Source organism: Phocoena phocoena, chromosome 15, assembly GCF_963924675.1.
Source record: "Phocoena phocoena chromosome 15, mPhoPho1.1, whole genome shotgun sequence".
Taxonomy (NCBI): domain Eukaryota; kingdom Metazoa; phylum Chordata; class Mammalia; order Artiodactyla; family Phocoenidae; genus Phocoena; species Phocoena phocoena.
In genome coordinates, this window is record NC_089233.1 from 30,128,534 (window position 1) to 30,155,442 (window position 26,909).

A 26,909-nucleotide genomic window follows, 5' to 3' on the forward strand; every position below is an offset into this window, starting at 1 on the left:
GTAGAGTCATTTTCACAATGTTGATTCTTCCAATCCAAGAACATGGTATATCTCTCCATCTATTTGTATCTTCTTTAATTTCTTTCATCAGTGTCTTATAATTTTCTGCATACAGGTCTTTTGTCTCCTTAGGTAGGTTTATTCCTAGATATTTTATTCTTTTTGTTGCAATGGTAAATGGGAGTGTTTTTTTGATTTCACTTTCAGCTTTTTCATCATTAGTGTATAGGAATGCCAGAGATTTCTGTGCATTAATTTTGTATCCTGCTACTTTACCAAATTCATTGATTAGCTCTAGTAGTTTTCTGGTAGCATCTTTAGGATTCTCTATGTATAGTATCATGTCATCTGCAAACAGTGACAGCTTCACTTCTTCTTTTCCACTTTGGATTCCTTTTGTTTCCTTTTCTTCTCTGATTGCTGTGGCTAAAACTTCCAAAACTATGTTGAATAAGAGTGGTGAGAGTGGGCAACCTTGTCTTGTTCCTGATCTTAGTGGAAATGCTTTCAGTTTTTCACCATTGAGGATGATGTTGAGCCTAACAATTTCTGAGCATTGACTGTGCCACAGGCCCTGAGCCAAACATATTACATACATTATCATGTTTTATGTTCACCAGAACCCTAAATGGTAGATTTCATAATTAGTTTTATTTTACAGATGAGAAAACTGAGGCTGGAGAAGTGAATTAATTGCAACATGGTCACCCAGCCACTTCATAACTTGGAAGATTATAAATAACATATGTAAAATATCCAGCAAAGGGCCTAGTACGTAATAGAAAAAGTTTAACAAATGGGAACCATTATGCAAAGTACAGTATGGATTTTTTAATGACAATTATCAAGGGTTTTTTGTTGTTTTTGTTGTTTGTTTGTTTTTGCATTTTGAGTGGGTTTCTGGAAGCCTACTGCTGGCATTCTCTTTTCTCAGAGGAGTTGGGCTTCAAGTTTAAAGATGAACATATTAAAGAATCATTGTATTTGTTTTCTCTTTGAGTCCCGTGTAAGGAGTTGAATACTGAAATATAGGCAATTAAGCAAGTCCTGGGCCAGCAGTCAGAAAACTGTCTCTAGTTCTTTCACCTATTTGCTGTCCTTATCTGGTCCACGTTACTTGAATGAACATTAGTTTACTGCTCTGAAAAGTTGTAATAACGTCTCCACCTTTGTGTGACTCTGCAATGAAGGCCAAATGAAATGAGATAATAAGTAGCAACTTGTAACCCACAAAGGGCTATACAAATTCTGGGGATTTTATATTATTAACCTCACAATGGCATTTAGCACTCTGGCCAGGACGATTCTTCCAAATGTGTCTTGGAAATTTATCTGAAATTTCCTTTTTCTACTTCTTTTCTTTTTTCCCACAATACAGCTTCTTAACCAGTTGAGAACTCAAAAGTACATTCATAAGGTTTCATTTTGGGGCATAAGGATCCAAGAAAGCTTGGGTTACATTTATAGTTATGAAATTAATAGTATGTATTAATTGTGCATGACCTCAGGCCAGCAAATGGAATTAAAAATAATTGTCAGGCCTTTGGATTTATTGATAGAGCTAAAGTAACACCAGGCTGCTTTTGGCAAGACCTTCTCTGTGTGCAGAATTATATTAATAGGCAATATCAATTCTATCTAATATACAGAGAGTAAGTGAAGAACTTATCTGTCTCCCTTTGGGGGAAAAAAGCAAGTGCATTTCCTAAATGACATCTTGGTATATAAGACCTGGGCTTGGAGTTTTGATAAAATTGATGCCTTGCTCTCTCCTGTTCTGGAGATAGTCTGTGCCCTACATTTAGAGTTTAACTTCAATCTCAAGAGGACCTGCACATTGTAGATGGGATGGAATTAACCTTGACTGAATACCTACTATGGGCCAGGCTGGGAGTTTCACATAAAGGAATTAATGTAATTCTTACAAGAGCCCTGTATATAATAAAACACCCAATGTTGGTTGAGCAATGGTGACCATGTGGCAAACAGAGTAATAACTGCTTTGTAGGCATGTTAATTTTAGTTAATTCTCACAACAATCATACAATATGATTGCTCTTATCATACCCACTTTACTGGGTGAAAGAGGAAACTAAGGCCCATGAAGGAAACGAGTAAACGTAGCCAAGTTGCACAGCTAGTAAGCATAAGAGCTGATATTCAGGCTCGAGTTCGGCCAACTCCGAAATCTACATTTTTTTCAGTACATATTACCAGAAGAAGACAAATAAAGTTGTGATTACAAGAAGATCATAGTTATGGTAGTCATGTTGGTATATTGATTTATTCAGTTGTTTACTTACTAAACGTTTATGTATTTACTCTGTAAGGGGCACTGGGTTGGGTGTAAGGGATACTAAGAACACAGTCCCCACCCTCAGTGAGTCTGTTGGGGCAGACAGGAGGGTGTATGGGTACTTATAATACTTGATGAGATAAGCAAAGAGGAGGTCACCCGGCCAGTTTTGTGGGGTCATCAGGGACTGCTTCCCCGAAGAGCTGTTCTCTAGGTTGAGTTCTGAAGTGCAAGTAGGAGGGTGCCAGGCAGAGAGTGGGAAAGGGTTTTCTGTGCAGGGTGAGGAGTGTGTATGGATACCTGCCACCGAGAGGGGAGCTCAATGTACTGAGAAGGCTATGATTAGTGCTGTGGGATTCATGAATCCCTGTGTGGGGGGGGGCAGGGGTAGAACAGGGATTTGGCTGTCAGAAATGAGGTTGGCGTGAATGCAGAGAGCTAGAGATGCCTGGGAATGAGATAGATCATTTAGGCTACGGCCAGGCATGTTCACTTGATTCCAAGTGTAGTGAGAAACCATCCAAAGGCTTTAAGGGGGAGAGTGGAATGATCACATATGCAGAGCTATTATTTAGAGTGACGGCTTGGGCTGCAGCTTGGAGGATAGGCTGGGATGAATGCTATCTGGGGCAGGGGGAAACGTCTGGAGGCGTTGGCAGAAACCAGTGACAGGAGACCAGGACTGAGTGGTGGTCTGACTTAAGAAAGAAGTGGACAAGGAAAATTCAAATATTAGAACTATCAAGGCTTGGCAATTGATGGAATATAAATGGGGGTGGAGGGAGAGGGGTGAATTAAGGAATATTTCCAAGGTTGAGATTTCAAGAACTCATATAGGCACACGTGAGAAAAATTGTGCATTTTTTTTAAAAATTGAAGGTAAGATGATGAGTTCTGCTCTGAGCCTGTTGAGTTTGAGGTTTCCTGGAGGCAGTAGAGAGGAGCTGGTGAAAGACAGCCATGTCTGAGAATGGTCAATATAGAGATGATAACAGAAGCGTGAGTAGTAGATGCCTGAGCATGGAGGCCTGAGGACAGGAGGGAGGGTCAGGACATGTAAAACGTGTGCAACAAAAAGAGAAGCTTGCATTTTGGCGGAGCTGGCGAAGTCAAAGAGGTAGGAACTAGCCTGGAAAGGGTAGGATCGTGACTGTCTAGGGCAGGGAGACTCAAGGAAGATGGGAGTGGGTCTCATTGTCAAATAGATGCACCTGTTAGCTTTAGTAATGAGAGGGCCACTGGCGATCTTGTTGAAGCCAGTTTTAGAGGAGAGGTTGGTGCAAAAGAGGACTGTGTCCTGCTCACAGATGATGGGATTAGTAGGAGAGAGGCCTCTGTCATCAGTGGAGGAGGGGAGAAGGAAGACGTGTGCCAAGGCAGGTAAGTTTGTAGGGTATGCAGGTTGTCTGTGATAGACTGTGAAATCAGAGGCAGATTCAGCAGCTGGAAGTGAGGATGGAGCTGTCAGAGTTGCAGTTTCTCATGGACAGGTGTGAAGGTTTGAAATACTTCCTAGGGAATGTAAGATGGCCAATCAGGAAAAGGGAAAAGAATTTTTGGTCAGAGACGGGGTCCTTACATTCAAAAGAGTATTCATCTATGCGGTTCTCTCCACCTATACTCGGTGGTTTTCAGGTGAGGAAGTGGTTGGATTGACTGAGTTGGCAGAAGGTGGTACCAGGGAGGTGTGACAGGAAGACAAAGTGGGGGCAGGATAGTTATGGATATGGCAGAACATGTATTGATGTGGTAGATGAAGAGGTCTGGGTTGGAATGGGGAGGAGGTGAAGTCATGAATGAGTAGATCAACTGGGAGGAAAGAGAGGGCCCCTGGGACCATGGCCAAAATGATGTTGGAGAAGAGACATGAGAATAGCAGTGTGAGAGCACTGTGGGTTTTTCTAAATTGAGAATCATTGAATCAAGCAATTCTAAGTGAATTTCCCCTCATGGGAATGAGTGGCTAACGTGGACTGGAGGTGGCCTATGGAGAGGAGGTCAATAAACTGACCTCTAACTTTATCCAGATAGTCTGGCAAATATGAATGTATTTATGAAGGATATGATACAATCATTTAAAAATAGGACAATTCCCAAAGATGTGGGAGCTGATAAATACCAACCATACGTGTATGAAATCACCAATATTATCCCCAAGTGCTAAGTCATCAAGGAATCCCAAGGCCAATTGCCAATTTGAACTCAAATGCAACCAAATTGCAATGTGCACATAGCAATTTTAGCTTACTATCCAGGGGCTTCTATAATCTTGTCCCACTGTATCCCTTTATTCCTCTTTCTCTCTCATCCCCTTTGTACATTGTGTATTTCATCCAATTTGGGCAAATTCCTAGTCCACAAACATGTCCCTTAAGCTCAACTGCTATGCTTTTGTCCACACTATTCGTTCAACTTAGAAGTCTCTTCTCTCCACACTGATTTTTCAGCTCCTCTGCCTGTTCTACAACTTCCCTCAGTTGCCGTTCCTCTCATAAGGTCTCCCCTCTCTCACCAGATCTCCTCTTCTACTTCTGATGCTCCCTTGCATCTACTTCACCTTTCCTTTTTTGGCACTTGTCATCTTCTGTTTTATTCTATAACATTCTGAGAGCATTGTATTTTATTTTCCCTATTAGTAGGTGGGTTGCTTACACACAGAGACTTAGATCAGGGCTTGGTAAACATTTTATACAAAAGACAGCTAGTAAATATTTCAGGTTTGGCGGGCCATACTGTCTTTATGGCAAGTACTCAAACTCTGCTGTTTTAGTGTGAAAGCAACCATAAACAGCATATAAGGAAATGAGCATGGCTGTGTTCCAATCAAACTTTATTTTTGGACATGGAAATTCAGATATCGTATCATTTTCACATGTCACAAAATATTATTCTTTCCATTGTTTTCAACCATTTAAAAATATAAGAGCCACCCTTTGCTCATGGGCTGTATAAAAACCACTGGCCCTTGGGACAAGGTTTCCCAGTCCCCAGCTTAGAGTCCTTTTACTGCTGTATCACCAGTGCTAGGACAGTGTATGGCACATAGTAAGCACTCAGTAAACATTTGTTGAGTAGATTAACCAAAGAGTCAATGTAATCCAACCTTAACTGACCAAAAACCTAGAGAACAGCTTTGCTTATTGGTTGTTAACACTCAGAATCAACAGGGATCTTGGGCTTCTACCTTTGGCTATACTTTGCGTGAATCTGAAAAGTTTTGATTTAACTAAGGTGACATAGCTCACAGGCATCATCACTGAACTTGAATTTGAGTCTTGTGACTCCAAGTCTAGGGTTCTTTTGAACTATGAGCTTGCCAGTATGACTCAATAAGAAATGCCAAGTAGCTCCCTGGATGGTCACCAAGATTTTCATTTCATCCGAGTAACTCTGTGGGGCTCTGGCATTGTTAAATAGTGTCCAAGATGAGGATAATCAGTTTGAATAAAATTGGTTTGACAGTGGAGGGCTACTTAGGCTCAGTTTTCTGAAATAGCAAGTCTTATCTGGCCCATCCCAAGAGGATCCTTGTCTCCTACACCGCCTTCTAATAATCATGTTTTTAACAGTGGGCAAAGCTGTGGTTAAGCTTATTACTGTTCCCTCACCATTAAATCTTCTGTTGGCTTTAGTGTTTCAAAGGATCCTCTCACTGGAATACTTTAGGGCTCAGACAAGCCTGGAGCAAAGTAGTTTGGGGCCCGAGCTGAGCAAAGAAAAATGACTGTCAAAATACCATCTTATTTAAGGAGAATTGAAATTCTGATCCGGGTGCATTTCATCCCAGGGATGGATTTCACCCATGCACAAGCGCTTTCCTTAGCATCTTTTTAATAACCAACAAGGCCTCAGGCACCAACCCCTGGCTCGCCCTTTCATTTAGAAGGAGGAAAACGTCCATCTCAAAGACTTAAATGTATTATTTTGCCCCAGATGTGAAAGAACAAATGCCCATCAGAGACCTGACACCAAGTGTTCCAAACCCTTCAACTTTCACAACCCAATAACTTTTCACGGGTGAGAGAATTAAATACTTTGCAACTGATCAATACCCCCAGGTCTTATAACCTTATTTTAAAACTCTGCAGACACTGTCAATGAGGTTAACTTTGAATGTTCAGGCTGAGATCCAAATGGAACTGGCTTTTTTACATAACGCTGAGTGAGGAAATCAACGAGCCTTTGGCCCGTTCTATCCCTTGTCAGGTTTGATGCATTGAAGTCTCCTGTTCCCTTAGTCTCCAATTTAATTACCTGGAACTTATCTCCTTTTATAAACTGTTACACACTCAGCCCCCAGTTTTTTTTTTTTTTTTTTTACCACTTTGCAAGGTTTTCATGGGAAAAAAAAAGCTGCCCAATAGTAAGAGGAGGAGTCACACCTGTATTCATATCCAGCCTTGTCATGATTTTCGGGCTGGTAAGAATGACTTGATAATCCCAATGAATGAAGGGCCCTCTCAGCTATCAGCCCAGCTCTGGAGGGCTCCTGACTACCTCCTAACTCTTACCAACTCTGCCAAGGGAGCAAAGAGCTGCTAAATATCCTTCAAGTAAATATTCAAAAAAGAGCTATTTACTCTGCCGGATTGCAAATGGTATTTCATTTATCTTACAAGTAGAAACTACACTGATCTTTGAAATTTACTCAGAAAAGTACATTAGAAGGTCAAAAGAAAAACCTTTTCCGTATTTCTAAATTGTCTTTGCAAAGGTGTTAAAAAAATAACCCTGGTTATCACTACTATTATAATAGAGGACTGTCCTTAGGTCAAGATCTCGTCCAATATTAGGTGCTTATCCCCCCCCACTCCAGGTCCTGTGTTTATCCCATTTTCCTTCACATCTCCTCCTGAAGTGTTTTTGCAGACCTATAGCCTTCCTGGTTTTCTTCGCCAAGGCAACAGCCTTTTCAGGAGTTCAACCAAGTTTAAGTCCAAATTTTGATGATAACAGATGCAGCAATGTAAACAGAGTCACATCGTCTTGGCCATCAGCATCTCAGGTACAACGTGTGACAGAGGCAAATGGAATCCTCCCTTCTAAGGCCCCTTACGTAGTGGATGGAGATTACCACAGAGGCGAAGAAAAAGTCTAATCAGCTGTTAGAGCCCTAAATTACATTCCTCTTGGTTGAAATCCCCAAATTACCTAATTGTCATGCAGTTCACATTTGAGCGGCTGATTTTTTCCCTGGTCTATTATTCTAATCGCCTTTTGGATGTCGATGTTAGCAGCCTCAAGCCTGCAAGGGCTCACTGCAGCGCTGCTGTCAGAGACATGACCCAGGGTGGAATTCAAGGTCCTTAGAAGAATCAAGTCACAGGTACACTGAGGAAATAACTGGAAAACATGAAAGAAAACCACAAGATAGCCGCATCTGGCTGTTCTCTCTCCTCCTCCTGTATTTCACAGGGAAAGAGCACCTTGCCCCTCTCCAAAGGGGACAGGCCGTGCATCTGGGGAGGCTGAGCTCAGGTATCCCAGCTCCTCGGGGCATCGCTACTCGCAGCAGGGTCTTTCCAGTTGATCCGTAGAATGTTCCCTCATTTCCCTTGTTTGCCTTAGTATTTCCCAGACCAAATCTGATGGCCACCTTGGGAATATCAGACAGTGGTGATGACCCCAGTCTCTCAAGTCAGATGGCCTGAGCTCAGCCTCCAGATGCTCTCTCTTGCTTTTTTGATCTTGGGCAATTCACGTCAGCTCCCAGTTTCCCAATCTGTAAAGTGAGGGTAATGATGACCTTTTCCTTACAGGGATGTGAGGGTAAAAGGAGGAAGTGCATGTTGGGGTGATCACAGTGTCTCAAGACATGCCAGTTATTATACTTATTCATTATTTAATAATTATTACAGCCCATTGGAGGGCTGACTGATAAAGAAGTTACATAATGAAGGACTCCCAGGAGAGGGTTCAAAAATTAATTAGTAATTGTGAGAGGGCTCCTTTTTATTTTTTGCTGATTTTTCAAGTCTCTAATGTTAAATGATTCCAACATGGAGCCAAAGGAGAGAAAGAAAACACTATTAACTGTTTAGCTAATGACCAGGACACATCACTTTTTAAGATCACATAAATAATTAAAAGTAAACCAAAGAAGTAGAGCTTCTCTCCATCCCCAGGGACCTGGGAACAGAGGAACTTTGTAGAACTGAAGATAATAAGTGAACTTCTGAAGAAAAGGGAGACTCATCGTTCCAGAGACTTCCACTTTTAAATCTGAGCTTGAACGAGCATCGAGCTCTTCTCGTGTTGAATGAACCTCGAGGAGAATGGAAGCAATAGGCAGGTTGTTCGAGGAAATAACGGTGATCAAAACACGTCTCCATGGATTACCAGATCAGTGCTGAGTCCTCAGACAGCCGACGCCATTATCCATAAAGATATTAGATTATCCTGAGAACAGTTATTATAGGAGAAAGAAATCAACTGCTCCAATGTGAGCTGTATAACAATCAGGCAATTCTGAAATTTCAACTGAGAGGAATTTAATTAAGGCTCCAACAGCTGATTCAACTCAGTTAGATGTGCTGGCGACTGCTACTGGTTACACAAGAAACCCAAGAAGAAAGACTCCCACCTTTTCCTTACGCTGCGTTTAACCCTGCTGGTAGCCATACGTAGGATCCTTTAGGTGCTTCTCTTCGATCACCCAGAACAGAATGAGCTGGGATCCTGGTTAAAAAGTTAGGTTCCCAAGCCTCATCCCACATTTACTGATGCATACACTCCAGCGATCTAGGAGTCTGCATTCATCCACTCATTCATTTATTTTAATTGAAGTATAGTTGATTTACAGTATTGTGTTAGTTCCAGGTGTACAGCAAAGTGATTCAGTTACTTATGTATGTGTATTTTCAAATTCTTTCCCATTATAGGTTATTACAAGATATTGACCTATATAGTTCCCTGTGCTGTACAGTAAATCACTGTTGTTTATTTTATGTATAATGGTGTGTATCTGTTAATCCCATACTCCTAATTTATCCCTTCCCCCTCTTTCCCCTTGGAGTCTGCATTCCTCTCCCCAAGGAGAGGTTCTTATTCCTGCTAAAGTCTCATAATCCCACTACCTTCAGTAACCGCATTTAAGACAGTGCAAAGGAAGCAGGTGCTTTACTTTAACACCTGAAAAGCAATTCTTAGTTTCACTCTGCCAGTGGCCATCTGAGACCCCATGGCACTGAAGATAAAGTAGGTTTGGTCCACATTCGCTTTTCAGCAGTTTTATTGTAGAAGCTTGTTTGAATATACCATGCAGGGGAAATCTGGGGTGCAATGTGACATCTGGTTTCAGCAGACCCTAGCTGTCTTGAACGAACTTTAGATCGGGTTTTGGTTCACAAAAGAATCACGACTCAACTGCAAACTACTCCAGATAGAGCACATTTCAACTTAATATCAAGTCAGGGTTGTGGCTCAGACATCTCTGTTGTAGTTTCCAGGTCAATCAAATTCAGATCTACTTTTGGCTTCGAGCAGCAACCAAAGACACAAAATTACTCATGTGTAAGCCTGCTATCAGCTCTGCATTTGCATGCAGAGGCATGGAAGTGATGCTAACCGGTGATCCTATTTATGCTAAATACGGACTTTAAGTCAATTTAAATTTCCTTCATGGACATTTATCTTATGTCCTTTAGAAGACTTTATATTCCAGGTGGAGAGAAATTGGCCTCCTGTTTGCTTTGTTTTTCTCCTGAAATTCATCTTCCTGAAGAGTTAATTACTTGCATTTTCTCCACCTTGGGAGTAAATCCCTGCTTATTATCTGGAATGTTTTCCGGTGTTTTGCACATGCGAAGTGTTTGTTTTAGGACCTGTTTCCCCCTTGGTTATGAAATCACTCAATGAGCTAACCAGGGCCAGTCAAGCTGGAGCACAGGCAGCGTGAACTCTGCTTTCATTGTCGGTTTTGATAAATTTCATCTCTGATTTTTAATTTTACAATCCCTATTGTCTTGTCTCCAAGGAGGGGATCTGAGTAAACAGGCAACTCTCCTCTTTTAACTTTGAATTCTAAGTAAAAATTGATGCCAGTGCTGCCTTCTGAATTGAGTTCAGTTCAGCAAACATTTATTGAACTGGAATGTGGTGAACACTGTACTACAGCCGATGTGCGTCATGTTATGTGAAAGGCTGGCCAGGCCAGAGATTCTATAATACAGGGCAAACTGAGCCCTTAATCCCCACCCCCATACAGATACACAATCGGTCTCTAAGTTGTATTGATTCCACCACTTTGGGATCCTGTGAGTTCATGCCCCCTCCCCATGCGGCCCTATGCCAGACTCATCCAGATTAATGCAGCTGCCTCCTGACCCATCACTCTGCCTTCAGAATCTTTTAGACACAAACCCTTTCTCTGCACTGCACTGGGAAGAAGTGTCCTAATACGTCAGACTGATTGTATCCCTCCCCTGATTAAAACTCTTCAGTAATCCCTATCTCCATCTGCCATGCTGGTATGGCTCATGGTTGGAAGTCAGTTCCTTTAGAAGCATCTTTGGTTTCCTTGCAGAGCAGGAAGCTCTCTGCTCCAGTAGTATCCTGTGCCCACCCCAGCACGGCAGTTACCGCATTTATTAGCTCACGTTATCTCATGGCCAGTGTGCTTTAACTCCTCTTCTCTAACCAGACTAGAAAGTCTGAGCACTGGGACCAGCCTGCACTGTTCACAGTTGTAGCCCCAGAGCCTCCTGCAGTGGCTGGCACAATGTAAAGCCCTGGACGCATGTGTATTGAGCTCATGAATGAACGTGCGAGAGAATTCAAGGGAAAAAGAGAATGCTCAAAACCACGTTCCAGGGCTTCCCTGGTGGCGCAGTGGTTGAGAATCCGCCTGCTGATGCAGGGGACACGGGTTTGTGCCCTGGTCCAGGAAGATCCCACATGCCGCGGAGCGGCTAGGCCCGTGAGTCATGGCCGCTGAGCCTACGCGTCTGGAGCCTGTGCTCCGCGACGGGAGAGGCTGCAACAGTGAGAGGCCCGCGTGCCGCAAAAAACAAAAAACAAAACAAAACAAAATGCATTCCAGCTGGAGTATTAAGCCGAAGGGGAGAGACGGTATTTGAGCTGTACCTGGAAAGAGTGGGTAGGATTCCAGTCAGTGGAGATGATAAGGAGAGGAATTTCACGTAGAAGTAGTGCAGGCAAAGGCGGGGAAATGGGTGTCATTCAGGGGGTGTGTGGTGAGAGTGAAAAGTGTACGCATCATCGTGGCTTAGTGTTGTACGTGTGTGTAGAGGTGTGAGTGTAGGTGTGTGTTAGGCATGTGTGTATGTGTAGTGGTACGTGTGTGGAGGTGAGTGTATATATGTGTGTATTGTGAATTCAGGTAGGTATGAGTGTAGCTGTGTGTTTATGTATAGATATATAAATATATGATATATATATGTGTGTGCATGTGTACGGGTTTGAATCCACTTATATATGGATTTTTTTCAGTAGTAAGTACTGCAGTACTACATGATCCCCAGTGGGTTGAATCCGCAGATATGGAGGAACCGTGGTTATGGAGGACCAGCTATATCTTATACACAAATTTTTGACTGCACGAAGGGTCAGTGCTCCTAAACCCCACGTTGCTCAAGGGTTAACTGTATACACATATGCACATACATATATATGTACATACATGTGTGAGTATGTGTAGGTGTAAGCGTATGTGTGTTTGAAGGTGTAGATGTATATGTTTCAGTGTGAGGGTGTGTATAGGGTGTGCAAAAGAGAAATCAACAAAGTGATAGAAAGAGAGAGAGGACAGTGTATCGAGGTTGATGGGACCTATACTCTAGAGTCCATTAATGTAAGAGGAATCTGACTGGTTTTGTGGGCAGTATGAGTCATGGAAGGATTTGAGTAGAGGTAGATCTATGATTTTGGTGTTTAGATATACGTTTTTAGGGAGTGGCTTGGGAGAGAGCAGTTGTGAGGTGATTTTAACTGTCTCTTGTAAGCATTTCATGAATAGATCAAATACAGTCAAGCACTCATACCTCTTTGAAAGGAGAGTCACAAACATCTATTAACCTCATTTCTTCCAGCCTCTTGCAGCCTCTGTGACATCGCTATGGATTTAACCAGACCTTAAGGGATGAATATTAACTTATGACAGTTTCTGGAGATGAAATTATCTTTTCCTCTGAGAAAATATTGGCTGAACGTTTTGATAAGTAATCACTGCTCTGTCACAAAACACTTCCTAGGAGCTGAAGAGGGAATTAGCTTTCTAAAAGCACAGCATTTAAATTTTATTAGTAAGAACAGATTAAAAAATCATGACAAAGTTAATTTCCCCTTTCTCCACTTCTTTTAACAAAATCACTTTTCTCCATTAGAGGTCAATTATTTTTCTTTGTCCTCAAAACTTCAGTTTATTTGCTGAAAACATTTAAAGGTTTATCACCAAAATCCAGTTTATTTTGAAGATAAAGATTTTTTTTTCTTCTCCCACACAGCCTAGTTGGGGGAATTTGGGACTGTTTTCAAGTCCAAAATTCATGATAGAGATAAAAATCATCTGCCCACAGCTTCTTCTTGTGTATAGGGTGTTTATAAGAATGAAAATAGCGCTAAGAATAGTGCCTAATAATCTCTGGACCTAGAGGTTATCGTACTAAATGAAGTCAAGTCAGACAGAGAAAGACAGATGTCATATGATGTCACTTATATGTGGAATCTAAAAAAAAATGATACAAATGACTTAGTTACAAGACAGAAATAGACTCACAGACATAGAAAAGAAATTTATGGTTACCCAAAGGGAAAGAGAGGGAGGGATTAATTAGGAGTTTGGGATTAGCAGACACAAACCACTGTCATCGAATGCTACAGACTCTGCTAAGTGTGGTGTGTTCATTCATTCCAGCAACAGCTATCCAGCTGTGCCAGGCCCTGAGTTAGAAGCTGTGGACATAGAAACCAACTAATATACATATATATTAATATATATAATATAATATATATATATATCCCTGCTAGACTGAAGAATCACGATCTAATGAGTGAAACATATACACAAACACATAGGTTGTTGAGGTATAATATTGTTAAGCAAATGAAAATTAGGTATTTAAATCAAATCAAGGATTTGTGAATGAAATGTTATGATGTCCGAGATTTCCTTCAATATAATATGGGAGGAGTGGTTGGGAGTATAAATGAAGCAAGATTGACCATGAGTTAGTCATTAATGAAGCTAGATAATGGGAAGATGGAGATACATTCTAGTATTTTACTTTTGTATGAGTTAAAATTTTTCCATAATAAAAAAAAGAAAAAAAAGAATGGAGGGGGCAAGAAGCTTCCACTTTTGGGAAAGTTATATATGGACCCATGTTCATGATGATTTCTTCATTTCTTTTTCCATTCTGGATAACAGACTAGATTAACTCTTACGGCAAATCTCAACTCCTTAACTGGACCTGCAAGGCTTTGCATCATCTGGCCCCTGCCAGCCTGGAGGGCTCTTCCTGCCTCTGCTCCCTCTACCCCCTCATCCACTCATCTTGGATTTCCAGTCTCAGCTTAAGTGCCACCTCTTGGGGAAGACTTATGTGATTTCGTTCCCCCTTTTTCCAGCCTTAGACCCGTATTTTATTTCTTTCTCCCAGTTTGTACGATGTATAGTTTGTACGATGTATATTTTTATGTGGTTATTTGACTCATGTTTGTCTTTCCAATTAACATAAAAATTCCTTGCAAGTAAAAATTGTGCTGCTTGCACTACAGTACCCTTAGTGCCTAGCGCAGTGCTTGGCACCTAGTAGCCACTCAGTAAATATTTATGGAGTAAACAAGTCTCTATTAAGCCTGTCTACAGACTCCAGACCCAGTTATATAGTCCTTTGTAAATAGGAACATAGGAGGGGAAAGCGAAGGATGTCTGTTTCTCCCCTATCTGGTATATAAAATCCTGGAGTTGAGATTTTTGGCGTTTGGAACAGGAGCCTGTCAGACTCAGAGAAGGAGGTAAGAGCTCTCGGGATCTAGGGCAATGTTTACACAGCAGCTTCAGCTCCTAATCAAGTTTTCCCACCCACCACTTGCTTCCACCCTCCTTGGCTGACCCATGGGTGCTTACTTAGATGTGCTGGGAAGGGAGAGAGGAACTTAGAGGAGATTTAGGAAGTTATTGCACTCTGGGAACTCATAAACCTTTGCAGCCTCTCTCTCCATGAGTCAGCCTTGGGCTGGAACCTTTGCCTGCCTCCCATGGTGTAGGGTATGTGACATGGTCGGTGACATCACCAAAGATTCTGCTGGCTAAACGGGCTTTGCCTCTATTTATGTTACCTTGGGACTTTAGGAGCTGTCTCCGCAAGGAAGAAAGGGTCTTGGAGCAATAACATGATTACTGCAGATCAATTAATAGAAACACTAGTGGGAAAGCACTTTTGGATCCGCATAGTTCCATGGTATAGCTCTGGATCCACCACTTACTAGCTGTGCAAGTTTGGGCAGTTTACATAATCTCTCTGTGCTTCAGTTTGCTGAACTGTGACGCTGGAATAATAATCCTTACCACGTGGAATTTGTAGGATTAAACTAAGTGGTAATATTGGCACATTTCCCGACTACACAGACATGCCCAAAAGTGACATTATTTTAAGTATAACATCAAATGCTGTGGTGGAGATGGGAGCAAAGTTCTCTATTACCAGGGAAGACAGGAATGCTTTTACAGATTAGGTGATATTTGAGCTGTATCTTAAATGCTACCTACAATAATAAAATAATAGCAGCTGCCACGTATGTTACATGTTAAGTTCTGTGCTCAATGCTTCAAGGACATTTTTGGCTCATTCAAATCTCACTACAGTTCTGAAAGCATATCCTGTAGCAATCCACATTTTACAGATAGAGAAAGCAAAGCTCAGAGAGGTTAAGCAACTTTCCCAAGGCTGCTCAGCTAATGGATGAAGCCAGGATTAGCACTTAGTTCTGTGTGACTCCAAAAGCCATTGTCTTACCCACTGAACTGCCCAGGCTCTTTTGAAGGCTATGTTTGAGTTTTCTCAGGGAGATGGAAAAGAAAGAGATGGGTATAACATGTTCCAAAAGGAAGAGCTTGGATATCTCTTTATCTATTTGCATGTTTATTATTATTGGCTTGGTCTTTGTCCGGCAGCTGACTGATGGTTCCAACAAGGCAGGAATCGTTCTGTTTTACCCCTCATTGTTCCCGGGCTGGTGTCAGCACGCACATAGCTGGTGTTCAGTAAATCTATGTTTAATGAATTAAGAATTTGATGGGCTCCACATTCTCTCCAGCCTATGTTACATCACAGCCTGAGGAGATGAACATGTTTGCTTGACCAAATTACTGCCCTTCCTAACTTAAAAAGGAAGGTATCAGTGAAGCTGGACAGTTTTGTAATTGGCCACACGGCATGTTTCTCTACAAGCAGCAAACATTTTCCAGTCCAAATGATGATGTCATCTTCCAGAGCACTGATTGCCTTCTCTCCCGCCACCTATCACCTCTCCTGGTGTCCAGCGGGTCTGAATTCTCTTCAAGGGCCTGAGATTCATTTCTGGTGACACATTACAGGAGGAGAGGTGAGTGGGTCATATGAACACAGACAAGGCTGGACTTGGCACTTAGCTCTTCAGACGAGGTATTTTCCTTGAGTTTTGTGTTACAAATAAAGCGCTGCTCTGTGGTGTCGAGCAGTTGCACTTGGGAACGGGAGGAGGAAGCACAAAGTGCAGTGCTGGGGGCAGCTTTCTCCCAGTGTGTGTGTGAGAGTGCCAAGAAGCTGTCAAATAAAATTAAGGTTCAAAACGTACAGCCTTCAATTTGATTTCACTAAGATGACGACAGCTGCTCAGAGGGAACACGATCGATTCTGCTTTGACAGGTCTTGATGTACAGTAAGCAGTAAAAGTCTCCACTCTGTGCTGGATTAAGAAAAATTCACCTTAATTTCAACTCAAATAGAACCGTATCTGAGCTTGAAGGGAGGCTTCTCGTCTGCTCACCTGCTCTACCCCCTTGTTTCTCCTGCCAGTCCTCCGTCTTTTTTGCCCTTGGACTTCATCTTCCTCTCCCCTTTCCTCTTTTTCTTTTTCTTAGCACTTTAAAAATCTCTCTCCCTCTCACTGACTCTCTTCTATACTTAAAAGGGAGAGTTTGGAGTCCTTACTACGTGCTGAGCACTGCCCTATATGCTTTTCTCGAATTGCCTTATTTAATTCCCACGACATCCTTATAAAGTAGGTGGAATTGTGTCTATTTACAGATGAGAAAACAGATGTTCATAGTGATTAAAAGCCTGCCTGTGGTTGTACAGCTAGTAAGTGGCAGATCTGGGGGTTCAAGCCTAGACCTCTGATTCTAAAAGTCCTTGCTCTTTTCATGACATTAGTGGGCCTGAGCTCTGGCAGAACATCACAATCACTTGGGGATCTCCAACGGCATCAGTGCTTTGTCACCACCCCCGTATTTATTAGTCTGGGGAGAGTCCAGGGCATGGGAGCGGCCCAGTATTCTGCTTTCCCTTTGTCCTCATCTTTCTTAGCATATAAACAGAAGTGTACGTTGAGGTAGGTAGCAGAAAAGCCCTGAAGATGATGGGGTTCTTCTCCCATACCTCTTACGGGGGAGGACTCACCTTTCTGGAAGCCAGTGGTGCCGGAAAGCACAGGTGTGTCTTTCTCTTTATACCAGGTGGGCAAGTGGGAGAACCAGACCCTGAGCCTGAGGCATGCCGTGTGGCCCAGGTACAAGTCCTTTTCGGACTGTGAGCCAGACGACAACCATCTGAGCATCGTCACACTGGAGGAGGCCCCCTTTGTCATCGTGGAAGACATAGACCCGCTGACTGAGACGTGTGTGCGGAACACTGTGCCATGTCGGAAGTTCATCAGAATCAAGTGAGTCCAGGGATGCTGTCAGTTGAATGTGCCCAATCCTTTACAATAGCCTGTATCACTGAGAACAGTGGTGTCTCTACAAGAATAATAGAATGTAATATAAAATATACTCTATTATAACAGGTGGGTATAAAAATAGACTTTTTAAAAGACCTGGAACTACACCAGGTGGTTTGCATTCATTTGATTCCAACAACGGCAATACGAGGCGCGTGGTTTTGCCCATTTAAAACATGATAAAAACTGAGTGATGAGAAGATTAAGAAGCACGTTCAAAGCCACTTAGCTAGTAGATGGAAGAGGCAGGACTCAAACACTTGTCCATCTGACTCCACCACCATATTCTTAACCAGTATGGTAAGTCAACCCTCCCCTTCAATATTTCCTAGAATAATTATTTCTTTTGTATTTTTCTGGTTGCTCCTTCCCCCAAACCATATCTACCACTTCCTTCCACCTCTCTTCTATTTCCCAGATCCAAACTTTTCAGAATTTTCAAAGCTTCTCTCCATTTTGGGGTCAGCATCCACCTTACAAGTGACTTTCTGATGTGCTTAAGGTGGAGCTGATCTCCTGGGGATCTCCTAGGTCACCAGCAACAAACCAGCATTGCATCTAAGTCATTTCCTCTTTTATTATGATTGAAGAGGAACTGACATTTTTTATCAGATCCCCTGATGAAGGCTTCTCCCTAATCTATAAACCCTTTGGAGATACATAAAGCTTCATGGCCAAGTCCAAGGCCCTGAATTTTGTCTTTGTAATGCAAACATAAACACAAATACCACCCTTGTGGAGGATTCACAAAAGGAAAAAGCCTACCGCTAGATGGAAATCTTTTTTTTTTTTTTCCTTAGTATTTTCTGATTGCCTCCTTTCACCTGGACAATTTTTGCTTGCCCTTTAATTCTTAAGCACTCCCTCCACAAGCTAGGTTAGTTCTCCCTACTTCCACAGTACCCTGGCTATGTCTCTATGTCTTAATCAGTTCAGGCTGCTATAACAGATTACCACGAGTGGGTGGCTTAAACAACAGACATTTATTCCTCACAGTTCTGGAGGCTGGGAAGTCCACGATCAAGGTGCTGGCAGATCTGGTGTCTGGTGGAGACCCTCTGGTTTGCAGACGGCTGTCTTCTCCTCACCTGGTAGAGAGCAGAGGGAGAGGAAGCAAGCTGTCCTGCTCCTTCTTATAAGGGCACTACTTCCATTTAGGAGGGTTCCACCCTCGTGACCTAATTACCTCTCCAAATACCATCACATTGGGGATTAGGGTTTCAACATATGAATTTGAGGGGAACATAAACATTCAGTCCATAGCACTCTCTAGCTAGCACTCTCTAGCACTCTAGTCATAGCACTCTAGTCATAGCACTCTCTAGCACTCTCTAAACTGTCTCACTTGTTTTTATGGCTTACAGTTTGTCTGTATTTCCCCCAGAGTATTATCTGCCTAAATATAGGGAATGTGGCTTATTAATATTTGTGTCTTCAGTGACAAGCATAGAATATGACACCCCAATGTTGATGAAACTTGAACGGAGGGTGAATGGATACTTTTCCTCCCACATTCCAAATTCCAACCTAAGTTCTTATTATACAAGATGCAAATCCCCATGGCTCAGTGCTTTGGATAAAGATAATTTTTTTTTTTCCGGTACACAGGCCTCTCACTGTTGTGGCCTCTCCCGTTGCGGAGCACAGGCTCCGGACGCGCAGGCTCAGCGGCCATGGCTCACGGGGCCCAGACGCTCCGCGGCATGTGGGATCTACCCGGACCGGGGCACAAACCCGTGTCCCCTGCATCGGCAGGCGGACTCTCAACCACTGCGCCACCAGGGAAGCCCAAAGATAATTTTTTAAGAATATGATTGCTAAGTGTATTATGAAGGTGCATTTTGGTTTGGAGAAATTTTTTTATCAATAAGCAGCATTTTTGGAGTTGAAATTCTTATGGATTATTCAGTAAATAATCATCAGCTTTTTTTGGAGTCATCAGCCTCTTTGGGGTTGAAATTCTGAATAGATTAGTCAATAAATAAATACGCATGAAACATAGTTTCTGTGTTAGTCACAGTGCTGGGCATGGGGGATGCGTCAATGAACCGGGAAGGATCTTGCAGTCAAGGGGTGCACACGGTTAAAAAACTACTCAACCAATAAGGGAACAGGGCAGCTCCACTTAGGATAAACCCTGTGAAGGATCTGAATAAGGTGGTGTGATAAGGGAGTCACTTGAGGTATGTGGGGCTCCTGCAGCTCACACAGGTAAGATGTAAAGTGACATGTAAAGGAGGAGAAGGAGCCAAACATGTGAAGAACTGGGGAAGAGCCACCCAGCTAGAGGAGCAGGTGCAAAGGCCCTGAGGGAGGAAAGAGATTGGCGAGTTTGGGAAACAGAAGGAAGCCTAGTACAGTACTTGGAAGTGATGAACTGGGGGAATGACAGAAGGGGTAATATGGAAAAGTTGTCAAAGAAGGTTTTGACTTGGGTGGGTGTTCTTTGAGCAGAACTTGGTCAGATTAAGAAAGCAGAGTGGCTGGCACAAAGCAAAGAGTATAACCCCACTGGGGCACCTCCTTTATGATAACAATATCTTCTCTGATTCAACAGGGCCAATCAAGTAGGGCATCTTACGCTTCACACTCAGTCGTTGGAGATTAAAGTCTTTAAAATCAGAAGACTTGGAGCTGAAAACAATAGATCACCAAGTCCTGAGTCACACTGGTCTGGAGGAAATGAACCTCCAAATAAATTACTGTCTTTAAAAGAATTGACTTTTCAACTGAAGAATAGAAACAGATTAACAAGTTCAGATTCACAATTTGGGTTCCTGTGGGAGGGGGTGGCTTGCAATTTTCCTTTTCCCACTTGGTGACATGAGAATTGTACTGTGCTTCTAGGTGAAATTAAAGTCTTTGATTTACCTGAAAGCAATAGAAAATTACTAGGATCCAGTCATCCCAGCATTAACACAGTTTAGATCAACTGCATTTCCTAAAGGTAACATCTTTGAGGCAGGCTGATTGGTTCCAAAAAGGATTCCTGTTGGACAACATGATTGTGTTTGTTTTCTTGGTGATATTCTTTCAGGGAAAACCCTTTGTCTCTCACTTCTGGCAAATGGTGGGGTCTTGAGGGCACACATCATTCTTCTAAAAAATCAGGTAGTAGGAAATGGGCTGAGAAATCAGACTTTTCTTCTTACCTGTTAGTTGAGTGTTAAGATGTGAAGAGAAAATTGAGGAAAACTTACCTGTTTTGATCTGTAAGGATAAATAGCTATACTGCCAGTTAATCCCCTAAACTGTCAAATCATTGGTGAAAAGAGAGGAAATATATTTTTAAGCACCTGTGTGAGAGGTGCTTTAGATACCTTATTTAATATTTCCAACTATCCTGCAAGGTAAGTATCAGCCTTCTCAATGCACGAATAAGTAAACTGAGGTCTGTGAATGAAGAGACCCGTCCGAGTTTCCATGCTTGTCAAGGGCAGACCCAGGATTTTAAAGCAGCTCTGTCTGACTCGCAAGGCACATCCACTGGCCACACTGGGAAATTATACAGCCAGAGAATTGATGACTTATTGGATCCCTTTCCCCATATTTGTTTTTATGAGTCTCCCTTTCTTTTGGGTGATGGTGGAGAGCAGAGAGATTACATGGGCACCATTTCTCAGATGTCTGGGTAGTTGTCATACCCCCTCCTCCACACACACACACGCACACGTTTGTGTTAACAACCAACAAAAGTTCCCAATATGGTCTGTGTTTCCAGATGTGGAAACACAGACCAAATGATGTTAGATAAACATCATTTTAGTGCTTAGATAACAATTCAGTATGTAGATGTGTCAACAATGGAATGTTGAGGCAGCACATATCCTATGAAATACGTGACTCAGCATCTGACCATGGTACTAATGGATGCCCCAGGGCAAGGTGGAACCAAGTACAATGCTCAGAGAGGTCTTGATCTTCCTGTAGCAGTGGTTTAAATAGTTTTTGTTATCACTTGGGAAGACCCTTGTTTCCTTCCCTTTTAAAAGCATTTCTGGTTTTTCTGAGTGTCCTTTGAGTGTGACTTTGTCAAGTAAATAAAGCAGAGTGGCTGACACAAAGCAACAAATGTAACCTTGGTAGATTATGATAGGTTTTACGACAGCAATGCCCTCTGTATGTTAATAGGGCTTTTTCCTGATCAAGGACATTGCTATTTAATAGTGTCACCTCTCACACTTCCTCCACGTAGGTAGGGAGGGAAAATGTTACGAATGAGCCTTCATTTGCGAGATGACTCGATCAAGAGACATTAAGTCCACAGACTCAGGCACAGAGTAGACCCCAGGTCTCCTGATTCTTAGCTGATAATTCTTAGTTTTCCTCAGCAAGGAGAGTGTCTTTCCTAAGTAAGTAAGGCATCCTTTCTTCTTCCCTTTGGTTGCCAACCTCTATTTTCAGTGAAAGGATAAAGCAAAACTCTCCTTGCTCTGAGAATTTCACATCTTCCTCTCCTCCATTTTCCAGTAAGTTTTTATAATTCAGTTTAGATTAGATGACTAAACTCTGATCTAAAGAGGTTGTATGTGTTATAAGCTTTAAAAAAATAAGACGTAGTAACTCTCATCTGTATAATGGGGATCTGAATACTACCTAATTAAGAAAAATGTTGTGAAGATTAATCCAACAATTAGTAGAAAGCATTTATCACAGTGCATAGCAAATAGTAATTACTCAAGAAATGTTACCTGTTGTCATGGTTATTGTCATAATTAAGAACACTTTCTACTTTTGCTGTCATAAACTCACTGAACCTCCTTGTAAAAGCCGCTTCCTCATTTTGGGCCTCTATTTCCCATGTGAAAAATAGTAGAAGAGTGTAGATAATGACTGAACACATTTTCCAGTACTAATACTCTACCATCTTGGGATTTTCTCTACAGCAATTCAACCAATGAGGGCATGAATGTTAAAAAATGCTGCAAGGGGTTCTGCATCGATATCCTAAAGAAGCTTTCGAGAACAGTGAAGTTTACCTATGACCTTTACCTGGTGACTAATGGGAAGCATGGCAAGAAAGTTAACAATGTGTGGAATGGAATGATTGGTGAGGTAAGTTATCTTTTCATCCCAAGGGCCCTCATTCAGACTTAGGGCCCAAGGTCCTCAGAGATGGCGGGAAGGATAAGTAAAGGGACGGTTCTTCTTTTTGCCTTGTGTCCAGGTGGTTTATCAACGGGCAGTCATGGCAGTTGGCTCACTCACCATCAATGAGGAACGTTCTGAAGTGGTGGACTTCTCTGTGCCCTTTGTGGAGACAGGGATCAGTGTCATGGTTTCAAGAAGCAACGGCACTGTGTCACCTTCTGCTTTCCTAGGTATGTGAACTTCACAGTCACTATTGCTTCCCTATGAGGAATTATAGGTATTTTGTCTTGTTTGCTCAAAAGACAGGACCAGATAGGACCTAGTTCAGTTCTAGGTAACCACGTCAGCATATTGAAAGCATGTTGCATTGAATTACCCAAAATTTCCCCCCGTTAACATCTTTCATTTATCTTTAACTTGGAAATAGCTGCTAAAAATACAGTCACATATTCAGATACCGTCCTTGATAGTGCAGAATATAGATTAGTAGATACATTGCCTAGAGCCTTGAAAGCATTTAAAAAATAAACCTGTCTGTCCACAGTGAATTTAAATCAGCTCATAAACTTTTATTTAGCAGCCATATACCCATCCTCCATCCCTCACTAGAATGACAGTCATTTATTTACTGCATGTAAGAGTGAAAATGATGCTGACTGTGCAATGATTTATACCAGTACTCCAATAAACAAAACAGAAGCAGTCTGAAGAGGATACACTGTTTTAAAATTAATGGAATCATATTTTAAATGTGACTATCCTTTAAGCTGAATGGTTTATAAGAGAAGAAATTCTTCTTACTCTCCTTTTAACTGTTTCCTAGATTTATGTTTTTACACAAAAGGTTTTTATTTTTTAAAGCAAGGTAGTTCTGTTTTTTTTCTATCGTCTGGTTTTCTTTAGCAGCTATGCATTAGGTAGCTTGGCTGGTGTAGCTGAAACTGCATGGAATATAGCCAAGCATTTTTAATTTTTTCTTTAAAGGAAATCATTGTGTTGAGTGTTTTGTCGTCATAAATAGTTTTTGATAGTGACTGTCTTGAAGATCATGGGATTCAGATTAACTTCCCCTTGGCATTCCCACGTCAGTGGGTTTGTCCCACATTGGGAAGGTTAAGACAAACATTGACCCCTAGAAGGAAACTGCAGGAGAGAGTGAAAACAGTTAGATTAGGGTCAACTGAATTTCTTACATTTTTCCAAAGACAAAAAAACTTTGTTTATTAGAGAACTAAAACTGCAGACTAGGGCCCATTTGGGGATGCCAGCTCCAAGCCCATAGCCTTACTCTTCCACTGTCTTCATTTATATGTGGTGTTAGCATCCAGTGAAGTGTTCTATGCTTCATTCTCATGAGTGAAATGTTGGCTAACAGGATTTTGGATACTGCCTTACTCACAGAGACATATGGATTTACTGTTTTCATTTTCAATAATCCATTTAAGCTGTTGAAATCCTTACCACTCACTGGATTTGATTTTGCACTCGCTTCAATTTTTGTAACCTTTGTTGGAGTAATGTGGACCTTGACAAATACACACCTCACTATGTTCCTTCTGTGCCTGTGTCTGATGTGGATAATGATGCCCATATCTTAATAAGGGAGCCTCACTGGATCATGAAAAGTACTGCTTACTGATATTGACAACACAAGCAGAATGTTAATAATTATTGGATATACTCTCACTCATAGTCACTCCTAATCATCTTTTTCCCCGTTCCCTATTGGAACCTTTAACAGAGATCTTTGGTCCTAGAGGTTGGAGGAAGGGAGTTCGTGGAAGAAATGGAAAGAGAAAGTTGTCCACTTATCTTCTTAGTGAGCTGGAGAGAACTTTTCGTCCAGTTCAATCAAAGGGGAAAAATATTTCCATTGACTTGTCTCATAAATATGAGTCACTGATACTGAATCTGGCCTCAACCCAGTTTCCCTAGATTTTTATCTTATCTGTGTTAGTAGAACATTTCCATAAAAGTCAAGTCTTTTTGCTAAATTTAGCTAAACCTCTTTTCCCCCTACTCTTCCTACTGTATCTTTAAGAATAAAATAAATTGTAGCCAGAGGAAGCTATTTTTAAAGCTGTTTTTACACAGAAGGCTTAATACTTCTCCTAGTCACTAAATTACATCCCTATTCGATTGACTGTGCACCCCCTTATTTACGGTCATTATCTGCAGGTTTTGAAAGTCATAATGAACCATGCTAAGCTACATTTTTCCATTCACTGGCTCAGTCATCTGGAAGAGCCAAACATTCAAAATCTGATTGCATTGCTCTTCATTATTTCCTATTCTCTCTCCTCTGCAAAATCCATTAACTCACATCGGAAACACTTGCAGGTAATGCCTCTGAGCTTTTGTATCAAAATGTAACCAGCGACCCTTCAAGGACAGAGATGATGTCTCTGGCAATATTCAGTTAATTCTTAAGACTTTCCAAGTAGGTTGGAGTCTTTGATCCAAAGAAGTGCTGAGCTGGGGTCTCTTCTAGATTAAAGTTCCTTCACAGACAGATGTTGAATCTGTTGAATCTGTCCAGTAGAGGATGTAATCCAGAGCTATCTAAAAATACTTCTGGGTCACATCTTAGACACTACAGACAGTAGCTCATCATTGTTCTAATGACTTTCTTTGTTGTGGGGTGTGTGTATGTGTGTGTGTGTGTGTGTGTGTGTGTGTGTGTGTGTGTGTGTGGTGTCTGGGAATAGCCATCCTTCATGGCACTCATAGGTACCTAACTTACTAAAACCAGAATACTACAGCAGAATCGCTCTGCCATCCTCACAAGTCAAAGGACAGATGTTGTCACTTCGAAGTGAGAAAACATCTGGGATCAGTTTCTTGATCAGTTTCCATCTGATTTTCTGACCAGTTAGTGACTAGGACACATCAAGTGCCCAGTGAAGCCCACTGAAGGCTTACAGATTCTGACATGTGAGTACAAGAATTCAGTAAGGATTTCCCCTAATATTTTTAATAATGTCATCATAACCTGCAGAGAAAAGGAGTTATCAGATTAATAAGTGTGCGTGTTTTAAACTAGAACGCCTTTTTCAGGACCCTGGACAGCACACCACCACCACCAATTCTGGCTTTAACCAGGGAACCCGGCAGCTATTCCATTTCATTTATTATGTGTATGCAGTGTGCAAAGCACACACCAAATACTTTACATGTATATAATGCTCCTTTACTCGTTACAGGGATCCTCCTCTGCTGAGACATACTACGCCATCAGCACATCCAACCTGGAGAATTACTTTAGCATCTCTATTTTTGAATATTAAGTAATTTTTAATCTCCTAATTATTCATTTCTTTCTCCTGGATACACCTTACTACCAAACTGCTGATTTCAGGGACACGATATTGTTTGCACTCAAGTTAAATTTAACTAAGATAAATTTCAGTTTTAGTCTCATTGGTTTCTTTGAGCTCATCTTGGCTTATTTAAGTCAAGTAAGTTGTCTTGGTACTTGTTGCTTCTTAAAGTATTTGCACTATCAAAACTGCATTACAAAGTATTCCTTCAGGTTTTAAAATTATCCAATATCATTAAAGCTTCGGACATATTAGTTTCTTATTCTATATTAAGCTCATTACATTGGAATTTGTGATGAACTCTAGCTGTGTTAGGTAGTCACAGACTTTAATAAAAAGGTGGCCTGCTATCAGCCTAGTTCTTTATTATTATTAATAGCTTCATCAGAAAAAAAAACAATTTAAAAATAATAAAATGTGTACTATTCGAGAGGTATTATTGGGCTTCTTATATTTTATTCTTAGAAAATGTTTGCTCATGACGAAAAGGATTATAAGTTCACTGGTGTCCAAGGGCAGTCTCTTCCCAGTGATGCAATCAGGTGGAGCTATGTTCATTTAAAAAATTTTAGTCTCTGTTGATTTTCTAGCAAATCTATGTCATACGTGGATAAAATAGCTCCTTTCAGCTCACTTTCATGTCCTCAATCAGTTTGAATAAAAATGTTAATTTGTTTTACATAGTATCTCTTACCTTTCTAAAGTGATCTAAGATTTAGAACCTTGTGTCTTGGCCTGCCCTTCTGAGACACCCACATGAAAATGAACTGATGAAAACTATTTTTAGGGGAAATAACCATCTATCCGTCTACTACTTCCTTGCCTCTATCTTTAAACGATACATTTTCATTGAATTCTCGTGTGAATGTAATATCCTCAGATGACTTGTCAATTGCGTTTAACCATTACCAACCTCGACAAGATTTTTAAATTGTAGAGATCCCATCTGTCCAAAGCAGTAGGTGAAATGGAGAGAGTGGTAGTATTGGGGGCAGACTATGACATTCCAATATTCCTGTCAATCCCACGATTTTACGATCCTTTTCTACCAGGTTATAATTCTCCCTTTACTTCTAGAATTCCTGCACGTTCTCCCTCCAGCATGTCAAGATGAAAATGAAAATAAAACTCATGCTGATTCGCAGGTGCCTTATGTTTGACTATTTGAATCTAGTCTTGTTTCTCTTTAGCTTTGGTCCCCTGGATGATTCTATAATTACAGGGGACCCTGTAGCCTCTTGGTTTGCATTTTAACTTTCTCC

The 26,909-nt window shown here is 41.3% G+C and overlaps 1 protein-coding gene across 2 annotated transcripts in view; it reads left to right on the top strand.

Moving 5' to 3' along the window:
* Positions 1–26,909, top strand: part of GRIN2A (glutamate ionotropic receptor NMDA type subunit 2A) — a 369,761-nt gene that overhangs the window by 266,997 nt on the left and 75,855 nt on the right. For both annotated transcript variants that reach the window (XM_065893444.1, XM_065893446.1), the window contains 3 exons: positions 16,974–17,179; positions 22,123–22,291; positions 22,404–22,557. In XM_065893444.1, coding sequence (XP_065749516.1) covers positions 16,974–17,179; positions 22,123–22,291; positions 22,404–22,557 — 529 coding nt within the window. The remainder of the gene's footprint in view (positions 1–16,973; positions 17,180–22,122; positions 22,292–22,403; positions 22,558–26,909) is intronic.